This window comes from Microcaecilia unicolor, chromosome 7 (genome assembly GCF_901765095.1).
Source record: "Microcaecilia unicolor chromosome 7, aMicUni1.1, whole genome shotgun sequence".
In the NCBI taxonomy this organism is placed as follows: Eukaryota; Metazoa; Chordata; class Amphibia; order Gymnophiona; family Siphonopidae; genus Microcaecilia; species Microcaecilia unicolor.
In genome coordinates this window covers 228610975-228626451 of record NC_044037.1, presented here as the reverse complement: position 1 = coordinate 228626451, position 15477 = coordinate 228610975, and the positions used below count along the sequence as shown (strand labels likewise).

General features: G+C 46.9%; 1 protein-coding gene across 1 annotated transcript in view; it reads left to right on the top strand.

The window, feature by feature from the left end:
* Positions 1 to 518: 518 nt before the first annotated feature.
* Positions 519 to 15477, top strand: part of GORASP2 (golgi reassembly stacking protein 2) — a 60390-nt gene continuing 45431 nt past the window's right edge. Inside the window, exon 1 of the mRNA XM_030208921.1 lies at positions 519 to 759. Coding sequence (XP_030064781.1) covers positions 541 to 759 — 219 coding nt within the window. The 5' untranslated portion in view covers positions 519 to 540. The remainder of the gene's footprint in view (positions 760 to 15477) is intronic.

The following is a 15477-nucleotide window of genomic DNA, read 5'->3' as shown; positions in this document are numbered from 1 at the left end:
ATATTTTTGCTCACATCTTTGGAGGGGAGAGGGGGGTCATCCCTGATTCTCTGTAGTGATCATCTGGTTATTTAGGACACCTTTATATGCCATATTTATTCTAAAAGCAGGTCTAGACCAAAACGTTAAAGTTTCAGCCCTAGATGTTTTTGTTCTAAGCTAGGAACACCCCAAGCCTGCCCTCCAGACCATATACCCCCTTGTGGTTTGAACGCACTGCAGACGAATTGCATAGATAAAAGTCTGCAAACTAGGTTTTGAAAATACTGATTTTGCGTTTTGAGAAGAAATCCTTCTTTTGAAAATAAGCCCCATGGCCATGGGCAGTCATATAAACCTCACAAGTTTGCTCTTATTTTCAATTGTGTCTTCAAAATGTTTGGGTCACACAATATGGCGGCCAGCTCCGCCCACTGGCTTCAACTCACAGAATGGGCCAGATAGGCTCATGCTGTCTGTCTCCTGTCATAAAACCTCCTTGCCAAACTCACCTGCGAACCTTCCTCCAGCTTCCCGCTGAGTCCACCTGGCGCCCTGCAGATGGCGCTATGGCGAGGAGCGCAGCCTTTCGGACTGCCCCTCGTCCCAGCATTCCCCTCCGGCCGCCTCAGAGTGCCACGTAACAAGTGCGGTGTGGCGAGGAGCGGTGCCGGTAGACAGGGTCGTGTTCCGACAGTACACCGGCCGCCCGGAGCCATGGGAGCCTCGCAGAGCGTGGAAATTCCGGGCGGAGGCACCGAGGGATACCACGTCCTCAGAGTACGTACGGCCGGGCTGGGCTGCAGTACCGAGTCCGGGCATGGGCCTGGTACGCCGGAGCTGTGGGTTGAATTGCAGTTTGTTTGCCTCGTTCACTTTAAAGTGGGGTTAGTGTTTCCGGAGAGGTTGGTGTTGTGTTCATCGGGATGGACTTTTCCTTATTCACACGCTCGCTCTAGTTTGTGTTGGTTCCTGTCAGGGTGTGCGCTAAAACCCAGCCCTTGTCACTCTGCGGGTGGCCGGTCAGCCCCTTCCACTGCGGCTCTTGGCCGTAGTAAAGCAGCAGCAGCGAGGAAAACAAAAAGCCTTAGCTGCAGCAGCAGTTCAGTTGGTTATTCGTGTGCCTTTACGATAGTTAAATACAGACTGCCTAAACTGTCACAAAAGCCTGCAGTCGCAGAGGCTTCTTCAACTACTCGTTTGTGTACGTTTCATTTGAACAGTCACATTGAAATTTAAAATTCTTGGAAAAAAAAAAAAGAAAGCGCATATTGCATTTACTCTGGTTTCATGCGCGTTTTAAAAAAGGGTTGGGCATCCTGGATCTGAATTTTGTTAAAAAGGCGTTTCCGTCGGATAAAATATGTTTCCTCACTAGGAATAAGAGACGATTGTTCAGGGAGTGGGTGAAAGGTGCTGGGGACATGGAAAGTGGTAGACGGTATGGGCCAGACGTACTAATGGGATTTTCTCATTTTGGTTACAATGAGGCATGTTTTCAAAGTAGACTTGCAAAGTTACATAGTAATTGAGCCTTCACAGTGTCTGTGGGGGAAGATACACACAAACACTAGCTCAGCAGAGCATTATTTTCAAAAGTTGTCTGGTTGAAGGAGCTCAGGTTTTATATATGTTTAATAGAGATTCATCCACTCTGTGTTGTCATTTAACAGACCGATCCAGGAATAATAGCTTGCCACAGAGACACAAGCAGGACTGCTGCCTGCCCCCCCCCCCCCCCCCCACCACCACCACCACCACGGTAGCAGAGCCTGCCTTCCCACACACACACCTAGGCTGCTGTGCTCCGCTGCCTCCTCCTACTACTACTACTTATCATTTCTATAGCACCACAAGGCATACACAGCGCTGTACACCATACACAAAAAAGACAGTCCCTGCTCAACGAGCTTACAATCTAGATAAGACAGGCAGACAGACAGAACAATTAAGGGTAAGGGACTAAAGAGGTGAGGATGAAAGGATAGGGCAAGTGAACAGTGGTTAGGAGTCAAAAACAGTGGTAAGGAGGTGGGCTTTAAGTTTGGACTTGAAAACGGCCAAAGAGGGGGTTAGACGTACAGGCTGCTCACCTTCCTGTGTCTGACTGCAGAGTTCCTGTTCCGCCCTTGTTCTGTGTCTCCTGCGCCTATGTGCTGGAACCCGGATGATTGCATTAACCCGGTAATCAAGATCATTTCATTAACACAATCATTCAGGTCCTCCTCGCACACAGGAGCAGGAGAGAGACAGACCAGGAAGGAGGCAGGCAAGAAGACGCTTGCCAGAGCCGGGCTCCCCTTTGGAAGGGATTTTGCCCCCTTGCCTCCCCCTCAGTGTATCTGCCAGCCACTTGTTTACATAAAATATGATCCCCACTGTAGTTAAACTAAATGCTGCAGGAAAGTATTTTTTTCACTGAGAGGGTGGTAAATGCCTGGAATGCCCTCACACGGGAGGTGGTGGAGATGAAAACAGTAACGGAATTCAAAAATGCCTAGGACAAACACAAAGAAATCCTGTTTAGAAGGATCAGATCCAAAGAAGTTTAGGGGAGATTAGGTAGGAAAGCCAGTGCTGGCCTGATTTCTATGGTCTGTGCCCTGATGGAGTCTGAATTAGATTTGGATGGGCCGGAGTGGAGCTTTGATAACAACTTCAGTAATTTCAGAACAAGGCCAGTGCCGGGCAGACTTCTACAGTCTGCCCTAAAAATGGCAAGGATAAATCAAGAACAGGTATATATACCATATATAATAAGTGTATCTTGTTGGGCAGACGGGATGGACCATACAGGTTTATCTGCTGACATCTGCTGTGTTACTAAATAGTTTGGTTTTTGATTTTTTTTTTTGTCTTTTTTGCATGATGAGATAAATGTAGATGAACTTTAAACATTAACTTTTGTCAATCTAAATCTTTTTCTCTCTTTCTCTACTATGTAAAAGCTCCTGTTCCAGCATTGATGAGCTTGGTTAGGTTTTGATTATAAGTACTACCTGATTTCCTGTAGCAGTATAAGATTTATACATGTTTTCTGCTGAATGTAAGTTGAATTTTCACTTACAATGCGTGCATATGGTCGCTGAGAAACAAAACTAAATCACATAAATAGGGGTGGTCAATGAGCTTCTTATAAGCTGAGAGAGTCATGGAATGTATATATTTGATGCAGTAGTGCATTAAATTTCCATTTGTCAAGTGCAGCAAACGGGTTTTCTGTCTGTCCCTAATGAATATAGTTGGATTTGATTTGTAGACAGGAAGGAAGTGGAAATGTGGAATGGGAGTAGGCCAGGTACAGATGCAACAGAAGTAACAGCTGCCATTCTCCAAGTTTCCCTCCTCTACCCTGCACCTTTATGGAAGGGAAGAGCTCCAGACACTCCAGACACCCCCTGATGCGCTGGATTCTGAAACAAAGTGGCAAAATAACTTCCAGGCCATTCCCCAAAAAATTGTCCTGAATACCTTTGAGTGAAATTTGCATTGGGTATCTTGAAAATCTGAGTTATGTTTTGCAGCCTTCAGTCAGCTACCACTGCAGTAGTGCCTACGAGTAAAGGCCGACTGAAACTGATATTTTTCAGTTTTTGATTGAAACCAAAACTGCAGCCGACACTCATCACCTGGTTTCAGCTGAAGCCGAAACAGAAAACTGAGGTTTGATTCTGTGAATGTGGACCAGTGAGGGCTGCTAGCAATTGTCGGAGCCTACAACCGTCTGCTAAACCTACAGTATCCAAGCTAGAATATAATAATTCAAATAATGAAAGACTGTACTTTACCTCCAAGCAAAATAAGCTCCACACACAACGGCCTGCAGCTGATGAACACTGAAATTGAAAGCCACAGTGCTTTTACAGTGGCTGACTTTGTACCACACTCAGAGCAACAGCTGAGGTCATAACTCACTGAGAGTCAGCCTTGACTGTCAGAGCAGAATCAGAATGGGCAAGTGTAACTGGGGCCACTTCTTTCCCCATCTACACTCCTAGAACAGCAGAGATTGTAAGACAAGCCTAGGGATGCCATGGGGGGGAGGGGTCTGGAAGCAGGAGCAACTCCTGCTTGTGGGGAAACAGAGAAAAATGTTGGCAAAGACCATATAGCCTATCCAGTCTGCCCATCCATGCCACCCACTCTCCCTGTCACTCCCTGAGCTCTCTTGAATTCAGGTACTGTTTTCGTCTCCACCACTTTCACCAGGTGGCTGTTCCACAAATTCACCACCCTTTTCATAAAGAAGTATTCTCCGAGGACAAACAGGCTGCTTGTTCTCACAATTGGGTCGTTGTCCATGGCGGCCCAGGAACCAGAAAGAAATTTTGCCAGCAAAAATAAAGACTCTTGGGAACATTCCGTCGCACAAGCAGGACGGACCGCACATGCGCAAACGACATCCTGCCCGCTGCACGAGTGTGTCTCCTCAGTTTTTTTTTTTTTTTCTCCACGGTTAGGTACGGCAGTGTTTTTTGCTCCGCTCTGTCAGGCCCTGGACGAAGACTTCTTTCGCAATTCTTGTTCGCTTTTTTTCTTTTATTTCAGGATATATTAAAAACAATTATTTTCCTGTAGTTTTCTTATTCTTTTTTGTCCGTTTTAAAGTTTCCTTTCATTTTCGACGCAGCCGACCTTTAGGTTGTACGGTCGGGTTCTCCCCTTTTTGTGCCCTTCCCTTTTGGCAAAATCGCGTCGTTTGATTTTGCCAAGGCTGTGTGTTCTTCTATGTCATCGAAGACACCCAGCAGCTTCAAACGTTGTGCTCGGTGCAACCGGACCATCTCAGGTACTGATACCCACGCTTGGTGTATTTTTATTTTTTTCTTATTTTTTGTTACATTTGTACCCCGTGCTTTCCCACTCATGGCAGGCCAATGGCAGGCTCAATGCGGCTTACATATTGTATACAGGTACTTATTTGTACCTGGGGCAATGGAGGGTTAAGTGACTTACCCAGAGTCACAAGGAGCTACCTGTGCCTGAAGTGGGAATCGAACTCAGTTCCCCAGGACCAAAGTCCACCACCCTAACCACTAGGCCACTCCTCCAGTGCCTTGGGCCTGACCATAGCCCAGCTGCTTGTAGTCTGTGTCTTTGTATGAAGAAACGGACCCAAGCGTCTCGAGAGGCCCAACAGGAAAAGCTTTTTGGAGCCGGGTCTGGTCCTTCGACATTGACATCGGTGCCGAGTTCGGCAGCGTCAGCAGGAGCATCGACGTGGGGGAGCAAGGTAATGGCTACTGAGAGGCCAATTTGCGCTGGGAGCAGTGAGACGTTGAGTGGGTCTCCACCTGTCTTGAGGCCTCCTGCTATGCAGGCCCCCCCGGGACCGACCTTTGTCGGACCTGGCCCCGAGGAGACGTGAGGATTCCACGTCTCCCTCATTGGTACAGAGGAGTCTCGATGACGGGCATTGAGCGAAGTTTAAGAAGCACCGTCATCGTTCTCCGCACGGTACTGGGAGCTCTGGGGTGTCGAGAGAGTTGGCACCTGAGAAGCGTCGGTACCGAGAGGACCGCGCCCCCTCGATACAGGAGGTACCGATGCTTCGGTCTCCTAGCAACCCGGTACCTGCTCCCGAGCCTCCACAGATTCTGACACCGCCTGTTCCACCGGCCCCACAGTCTTTTCTGATGGCAGTTCTCAACGAGCGTATCCGAGCCTTGTTTCCAGAAATTCTGGAAATCTTACTGCGACAATCAGCTTCGATGTCGGGGGTGCTTGCGTCCTCTGTCATCTGCTGTAGCGGTGCCTGGCCCGTCACCTGTGGTGAGGTCTCCGACTCCGGTGCTGCCTGCGGCATCTGCGTCAGCTACCACCCAGGTCAACTCCCCTTCGACGTCAGTGGAGAGAGCTTCGCCGCAGTCGGATCGGGTGTCGACTTCTCAACATCGCCACGGAGGACATCGTTCCTCGGCGTTGAGACAGGTCCATTGTCAGAGTACTTTCACTCAGGTTGCGTCTGACACTGAGCAGGAGCGCTCATGGGAATTAAGAGGAAGATCCCAGGTACTTCTCTTCCGATGAGTCTTTTGGGATTCCCTCTGACCCTTCTCAGCTGGAATTGGAAAGAAGATTATTTATTATTATTACATTTATATCCCACATTTTTCCACTGATCGCAGGCTCAAAGTGGCTAACAAAGTCTGTAGTGCAAGCTACAGTACAAGAAAAACAATTATACAAATTGAGAATAAGATATAAAATAACAATTAAACATCAAAATGCAAGTGATAATAAACAGGTAATTATTGTCCTTGGATCTGAATTTATAGTAATAGTTAATTCAAGTTTGGTTAAACCTGGGGAATATGCCTTCTTAAACAATTCTGATTTCAATAATTTTCGGAAATTTAGTTAGTTCTGGGTAGATTTTACTTGTTTGGGTAGAGCATTCCATAATTGGGTGCCTATATATGTAAAGTTGGTGGCGTAAATTGATTTGTACTTAAGGCCATTACAGTCTGGGTAGTGTAAGTTCAGATATGATCTTGAGGTACTGAATCTGTTTCTGGGTGGTAAGTCAATTAATTTGAGCATATATTCTGGGACTTCACCGAAGATTATCGTGTGAATTAGTGAGCATATTTTAAAGGCTACTCGTTCTTTAACGGGGAGCCAGTGCAGAATTTCTTGGAGTGGTTTTGCAGATTCAAATTTGGGTTTTCCAAGGATCAGTATAGCCGCAGTATTTTGAGCTGTTTGTAATTTCTTTAGTAGTTGTTCCTTGCATCCTGCATATATATAGCATTGCAGTAGTCCATCTGACTTAGGGCCATAGATTGTATCAGATTGCGGAAGACATCACGAGGAAAAAATGGTTTTATTCTTTTGAGTCTCCACATTGAATAAAACATTTTCTTTATTGTGTTGGTCACTTGAGTCTCCAATGTTAAATGTCGATCAATTGTGATCCCTAGAAGTTTCAAACTATCTGAGATAGGTAAAGAAAGGTTGGGAGTATTTTAAAGTGGTGGGATTATATTTGTTATACTGTGATGACAGAATTAAACAATGGTTTTTTTCAGCATTTAATATCAGGTGGAAAGAGTTAGCCCAATTGTCCATTGTGGACATTATCTCCACCAGAGAGTCTTTCTTTTTTTTCTTTTTCTTCTTTTGTCCGGGAAATGGCTACGGCTATTCCTTTCCCTGTTGAGGATGAGAGCCCAGGTCTGACATGCTGGAAGTCCTGGATTATTCTTCTCCACCTAAAGATGCTGTGACAGTCCCTCTCCATAAGGTACTGAAGGAAGTCCTTATGAGAAACTGATCCGCCCCTCTGTCTGGCCCTGTGGTTCCTAAGAAAGCAGAATCCCAATATCGGATCCACGGTGAACCTCCCAATTACCCCACAATTCCATGATGGTGGATTCCGCTCTCAAGATAGGCAGGAGTACTAGAGCGCCCCCAGGCAGAGAAGCTAGGACTCTTGATTCTTTTGGGAGAAAGACGTATCAGGCCGCTATGCTTGCGTCCAAGATCCATTCATACCAGCTCTTCACGAGCATACACTTGCGGGACTCTAAGTCAACTGTCCAGCTTGGTTGATGCGCTCCCTGCGGAGTTTGCCGAGCCTTTTTGCCAGGTGGTCAGGCAGCAGAAGGCGTGTCGCAAGTTCCTGGCTAGGAGTACTTTTGACACTTTTGATGTTACATCCAGGATCGCTGCTCAAGGTATAGTGATGTGCAGACTCTCATGGCAGCGTGTCTCTGACCTGGATCATTCAGTCCAGCAGCGGATGGCGTATGTTCCTTGCCGGTGGGGGGGGGGGGGCAGTCTTTTTGGAGAAAAAGTAGAGGAGCTTGTTAATCAGATTAAAAAGCATAATGATGCTATGGATTCTCTCTCCCACCGGCGCCTTCTGCTACAGCCTTCTCATCTAGGAGGTTTTTTTTGGAGAAAAGAGAAGTGCTCGCTATTCCTACTCTAGGCGTAGGTACACTCCTGCTTCTCGGTGGCCTGCCCAGGCTCAGCCCCAGCGCGCTCGTTCTCGTCAACAGCGTGCGTCTAAGGCCCATTCTGCTCCCCAGCAAAAGCAAGGGACGGGCTTTTGACTGGCTCCAGTTCAGCATAGCCTCTGTCGAAGTGCTGTGCTGGACAACTTGCCGGTAGGAGGGAGGTTGATGTTTTTTCATCAAAGGTGGCCTCTCATAACCTCCGACCGAAGGGTTCTTCAAATAGTCTGGTTAGGATACACCCTCAATCTGATATTTAAACCTCCAAATTGCCCACCAGGAGCTCATTCTTACAGCTCCCAGCACAGGCAGGTACTTGCAGAGGAACTCTCCGCCCTTCTAAAGGCCAATGCGGTCGAACCCGTTCCACCAGGGGAAGAAGGGCTGGGATTCTATTCCAGGTACTTCCTTATTCAAAAGAAAATAGGAGGGATGCGTCCTATCCTAGACCTAAGGGGCCTGAACAATTATCTAGTCCGAGAAAAGTTCAGGATGGTTTCCCTGGGCACCCTTCTTCCCATGATTCAGGAAAACGATTGGCTATGCTCTTTGGACTTAAAGGATGCTTATACCCATATCTCGATACTCCCAGCTCACAGGAAGTATCTTTGGTTTCAGCCAGGACCGCAGCACTTTCAGTACTGTGTACTGCCCTTTGGTCTCTTGCGTCTGCACCCAGAGTGTTTACTAAGTGCCTGGCTGTAGTCGCAGCGTCGCTACGCAGACTGGGAGTGCATGTCTTCCCTTATCTCGACGATTGGCTGGTGAAGAGCACATCGGAGGTGGGTGCTCTGCAGTCCATGCGAATGACTATTCAGATGCTAGAACTACTGGGGTTCGTGATCAATTATACCAAATCCCATCTCACCCCAGTTCAAAAATTGGAGTTCATTGGAGCACTGTTGAACACAAAGACAGCTCGAGCTTTTCTCCCTGAGGTGAGGGCAGACAATCTCTACTACTATTACTACTTATCATTTCTAAAGCACTACTAGATGTATGCAGTGCTGTACACTTGAACATGAACAGACAGTCCCTGCTCGACAGAGCTTACAATCTAATTAGGACAGACAAACAGGACAAACAAGAGATAAGGGATTATTAGAGTGAGGATGATAAAATAAGGGTTCTGAACAAGTGAATAAGGGTTAGGAGTTAAAAGCAGCATCAAAAAGGTGGGCTTTTAGCTAAGATTTGAAGATGGCCAGAGATGGAGCTTGACTTACCGGCTCAGGAAGTCTATTCCAGACATATGGTGCAGCAAGATAAAAGGAACGGAGTCTGGAGTTAGCAGTGGAGGAGAAGGGTGCAGATAAGAGAAATTTACCCAGTGAACGGAGTTCCCGGGGAGGAATGTAGGGAGAGATGAGAGTGGAGAGGTACTGAGGAGCTGCAGAGCGAATGCACTTATAGGTCAATAAAGGAGTTTGAATTGTACGCGGAAACAGATAGGAAGCCAGTGAAGTGACTTGAGGAGAGGGCTAATATGAGCGTAACGACACTGACGGAATATTAGTCGTGCAGCAGAATTTTGAACAGCTTGAAAAGGAAAGAGATGGCTAAGTGGGAGACCTGTGAGAAGCAAGTTGCAATAGTCTAAGTGAGAGGTGATAAGAGTGCGGATGAGGGTTCTGGTAGTGTGCTCAGAGAGGAAAGGGCGAATTTTGCTGATATTATAGAGAAAGAAATGACAGGTTTTAGCAGTCTGCTGACTATGTGCAGAGAAGGAGAGGGAGGAGTCGAAGATGACCCCAAGGTTACGAGCTGATGACACAGGAAGGATGTGTGTGTTATCCACAGAAATAGAGAATGGTGGAGGAGGAGAGGTTGGTTATGGGGGAAAGATAAGAAGCTCAGTCTTGGTCATGTTTAGTTTCAGATGGCGCTGAGACATCCAGGCAGGAATGTCAGACAGGCAGGCTGATTCTTTGGCCTGGATTTCGGCTGATATTTCTGGTGTGGAGAGGTAGATCTGGGAGTCATCAGCATAAAGATGATACTGAAAACCATGGGATGAGATCAGAGTACCAAGGGAAGAAGTATAGATGAAGAAAAGAAGAGGTCCCAGGACAGATCCCTGGGGTACACCAACTGACAGTGGGATAGAAGTAGAGGAGGATCCACTAGAGTATACACAAAAGGTATGCTGGGAGAGATAAGAAGAAAACCAGGAAAGAACAGAGCCTTGAAATCCAAGTGAGGACAGCGTATCAAGGAGTAGGCTGTGATCAACAGTGTCAAAAGCAGCAGATAGATCGAGAAGGATGAGGATAGAATAGAGACCTTTGGATCTGGCCAGGAACAGATCATTGGCGACTTTAGCAAGCACTGTTTCAGTTGAATGAAGGGGGCGAAAGCCAGATTGAAGTGGATCAAGAATAGCTTCAGATGAAAGAAAGTCAAGGCAACGGCGGTGAACAAGCACGTTCAAGTATCTTGGATAGGAAAGGGAGGAGGAAGATGGGGCGATAGTTGGAAGGACAGGTAGGGTCCAATAAAGGTTTTTTAAGGAGTGTTGTGACTATGGCATGTTTGAAGGCATCAGGAACAGTTGCAGTGGACAGTGAAAGATTGAGGATATGACAGGTAAAGGGATGACAGTAGGAGAGATAAAAGGAATGACAGTAGGAGAGATAATGTTAAGTAAATGGGTGGGAATAGGATCAGAGGAACAGGTAGTTAGTTTCGAGGAGGAAATAAGATGTGTAGTTTCCTCTTCAGTGATTTCAGAAAAGGAGGCAGGGGTTGGAGGGTTGAGAGAATGGACTAAGGGAAGGAGAGGTGGAGGGGACCTGGTTGAGAATTCAAGTTTACTCTTGTGAACCTTATCATGAAAGTACTCACCCAGAGTCTGGGGGGGGGAAAGTGAAGGGGGGGTTGGAGGTGAAGGCACTTTGAGGAGAGAGTTCAGTGTGGCAAAGAGACGTCGAGGGTTTGAGCCAAGAGAATTTGTCAACTGGATGTAATAGTCCTGTTTGGCAAGTAAAAGAGCAGACTAGAAGGAGGTCAGCAAGAATTTGAAATGTATGAAGTCAGCATGGGCACGGGATTTCAGCCAAAGGCATTCGGCAGAGCAGGCACAGGAATGTAGGTAGCGGATTCTAGAGGTCAGCCAAGTCTGGGGTTTGGTACGTTTTACAGAACGGGGAATGGGAGGAGCGAGAGTCCCTAGTGTCTACGGTTCGAGTGTCTCAACAGATCACGGCTCGTCAGATGTTGAGACTTCTGGGTCACATGGCCTCCACAGTTCACGTGACTCCCATGGCACGTCTACACATGAGATCAGCTCAGTGGGCCCTAGCTTCCCAGTGGTATCAAGCTGCGGGCAGTCTAGAGGATGTGATCCAACTGTCCACCGACTTTCGGAATTCCTTGCAGTGGTGGGCGATTCGGCCCAATTTGACCTTGGGATGTCCATTCCAAATTCCTCAGCCACAAAAAGAGCTGACGACGGATGCATCCCTCCTGGGGTGGGGGGCTCATGTAGATGGGCTTCACACTCAAGGAGCTTGGTCCTTTCAGGAAAAAGGTCTGCAGATCAACCTCCTGGAATTAAGAGCGATCTGGAACGCTCTAAAAGCTTTCAGAGATCGACTGTCCAACCAAGTAATCTTAATTCAGACAGACAATCAGGTTGCCATGTACTGCACCAACAAGCGGGGGGGGGGGGGGGGGGGGGGCACCGGATCTCACCCTCTGTGTCAGGAAGCCGTCCAGATGTGGCTTTGGGCACGCTGTCATGGCATGTTTCTCCAAGCCACTTATCTGGCAGGCGTAATCAACAGTCTGGCCAACAGGCTGAGAAAGATAATGCAACCTCACAAGTGGTCACTGAACATGGGCGTAGTCCGCAATATCTTCCGAGTGTGGGGCACCCCCTCTGGATCTTTTTGCCACTCAGATCAATCACAAAGTTCCTCAGTTCTGTTCCAGGCTGCAGGCCCACGACAGATTAGCGTCAGATGCCTTCCTCCTTTATTGGGGAACAGGCCTCCTGTATGCGTGTCCTCCCATACCTCTAGTAGGGAAGACTTTGCTGAAACTCAAGCAAGACTGCGGAGCCATGATTATGATTGCACCCTTCTGGCCGTATCAGATTTGGTTTCCTCTTCTTCAGCTGTCCTCCGAAGAACCGTGGAGATTGGCGTGTTTTCCAACCCTCATCACTCAGAACGAGGGGTTGCTTCTACATCCCAACCTCCAGTCTCTGGCTCTCACGGCCTGGATGTTGAGGGCTTAGAATTCGCCTCCTTGGGTCTTTCAGAGGGTGTCTTCAGAGTCTTGCTGGCTTCCAGGAAAGATTCCACAAAGAAGCATTACTCTTTCGGATGGAGGAGGTTTGCCGTCTGGTGTGACAGCAAGGCCCTAGATCCTCCTCCTTGTCCTATACAGACCCTGCTTGAATACCTTCTACACTTGTCAGAGTCTAGTGTCAAGACCAACTCTGTAAAAGTTCACCTTAGTGCGATTAGTGCCTATCATTGCCGTGTAGAGGGTAAGCCTATTTCAAGACAACCTTTAGTTGTTCGCTTCATGAGGTTTGCTTTTGTCAAAGCCCCCAGTTAAACCTCCACCAGTGTCATGGGATCTCAACGTCGTCCTCACCCAGCTGATGAAAGCTCCTTTTGAGCCACTGAATTCCTGCCATCTGAAGTACTTGACCTGGCAGGTCGTTTTCTTGGTGGCTGTTACTTCAGCTCATAGAGTCAGTGAGCTTCAGGCCTTGGTAGTTCATGTACCTTATATCAAATTTCATCACAACAGAGTAGTCCTCCACACACACCATAAGTTCCTGCCAAAGGTGGTGTCGGAGTTCCATCTGAACCAGTCAATTGTCTTGCCAACATTTTTTCCCCATCCTCATACCCGCCCTGGTGAAAGCAGTTTGCATACCTTGGACTGCAAGAGAGCATTGGCCTTTTACATGGAGCGGACGAAGCCCTTCAGACAGTCCGCCCAGTTGTTTTCTTTCAATCCAAACAGGAGAGGAGTTGCCATCGGAAAACGCACAATCTCCAGTTGGCTAGCAGATTGCATTTCTTTCACTTATGCCCAAGTTGGGCTGACCTTACAGGGTCACGTCACTGCTCATAATGTTAGAGCCATGGCTGCGTAAGTGGCCCACTTAGTCGGCCTCCATTGAAGAGATTTGCAATGCTGCGACATGGTCATTAGTCCACACATTCACATCTCACTACTTCCTTCAGCAAGATACCCGACGCGACAGTCGGTTTGGGCAGGTGGTACTGCAGAATCTGTTTGGGGTTTAGAATCCAACTCCATCCTCCTAGGCCCATTTTGATTCTGTTCCAGGCTGCATTCTGTTAGTTCATTTTGGTTTTAGGTCATCAATCTGTTATGTCCTCGCCGTTGCGAGTCCCAATTGACCAATGTTCATTGTTTTGGGTGAGCCTGGATGCTAGGGATACCCCAATTGTGAGAACAAGCAGCCTGCTTGTCCTCGGAGAAAGCGAAGATACTTACCTGTAGCTGGTATTCTCCGAGGACAGCAGGCTGAGTGTTCTCACAAACCCGCCCTCCTCCCCTTTGGAGCTGTTGTTATGGTTGTTTCTTGTTTATATGCTTTTTGATTAAACTAAGGAGACACGCTCGTGCGGCGGGCGGGAAGTTGTTCGCTCATGTGCGGTCCGTCCTGCTCGCGCAACGGAAAGTTCCCGAAAGTCTTTATTTTTGCTGGCAAAATTTCTTTCCAGTTCCTGGGCCGCCATGGATGACGACCCAATTGTGAGAACAAGCAGCCTGCTGTCCTCTGAGAATACCAGCTACAGGTAAGTATCTTCGCTTTTCCTCAGATTACTTCCGAGTCTATCCCCTTTCACCACTGACCATTTTAGTAGCCATCCTCTAGACTGACTCCATCCTGCTTATCTTTTTGAAGGTGCAATCTCCAGAATTGTACACAGTGTTTTAAATGAGGTCTCAACAGAGTCTTATACAGGTGCATCATCACCTCCTTTTTTTTCTATTGGCTATTCCTCTCCCTGTGCATCCAAGCATCCTTTTTTTTCTATTGGCTATTCCTCTTCCTGTGCATCCAAGCATCCTTCTAGCCTTTTCTATCTGTTTAGCCACTTTAAGATCATCATGTACGATCACACCCAAGTACCACTCTTTCGTGCACAAAAGTTCTTCACCCCCCTAAACTGTACCATTCCCTTGGGTTTTTGCAGCCTAAATGCAGGACCCTGCATGTTTAGCATTAAATCTAAGCTGCCAAATTTCAGACTGTTCCTCTAGCTTTGCTAAGTCCTTCCCTTTGTTATCCACACCATCAGTGTCTACCCTATTTCAATTTTGGTATCATCGACAAAGAGGCAAACCTTACCAGACAGCCCTTCAGCAATATGCTTACAAAAATGTAAAAAAAAAAAAAAGTTCCAAGAACCGAACCTTGCACCACACCACTGGTAACATCCTTTTCCGTAGAATGAGCTCCCATTTACCACTACCCTCTGTTGCCTTCCACTCAACCAGTTCCTAACTTTCACATTACCTTATTCCTTACAGTCCAGCCTGATCTCTTAGATCAGCTCATCAAAACCAGTTAGTGGTTCCAAGTTACCGTGAGAGAGTTCATGAACACACGTGACATTCTATTTTTTCTGTTCAGGAACCTCAGTTATAAAATTCTCTCCCACCTCCTGTTCATTTACAGACCACCTTGGACAAGTTCAAGACCTATCTTAAGACTTTTTGTTCAAAGGTATGTTCTGTTAGCCCCCCTTTTCTATCGTTGTGAATCCTCTGGGTTGATCCTTGAATGCATATGATGTACTTTCCTACCCACTGTCCTATCTGACTTGTAGTTCAACCCCCCCCCCCCCCCCCCCCCCCCCGCACCCTCTCTTCATGTCTTGTACTGTCAGTCCTCTCCTTTTTTCCTTTTTGTTGATTAGATTGTAAGCTGGTGTGAAGATTTCCGGTAGGGTGGGATAGTACATTTTAAATAAACTTGAAACTTTTCAGTAACTTTAGGGCCCAAACTGAGGGCACTCAGTTTATTTATTAGTTGTCTATTCGGAACTGTGTCAAAGGCTTTGCTAAAATCTGAATACACCACATCTAGATCTCTCCCTCGATTCCAACTCTCTGGTCACCCAGTCAAAGAAATTAATCAGATTTGTCTGACAAGACCTGCCTCTTTTGAAACCGTGTTGCCTAAAGTCCTGTAATCCATTGGATTCCAACACTTTATATTACCACAGAAGTCAGTCTTACTTGTCTGTAGTTCCCAACCTCCTCTCTACTTCCACTTTTGTGGAGAAAGGACCATATCTGCTCTTCAGTCCTCCGACACCACTCCCAATTCTAGAAAAGCATTGAAAAGGTCAACCATTGGAGCTACTAGAACTTCCCTAAGTTCCTTCAGTACCCTCAGATGTATGCCATCCTTCCCCATCGTTTTGTCCACCTTTAGTTTAACCAGCTCCTCACGAACATAGTCCTGGATTCCAAAAACTTTACTATTCTGTTGTAAGTAAATTAATGGAAATGCTTTTAAAACGGAGAAGTCCCT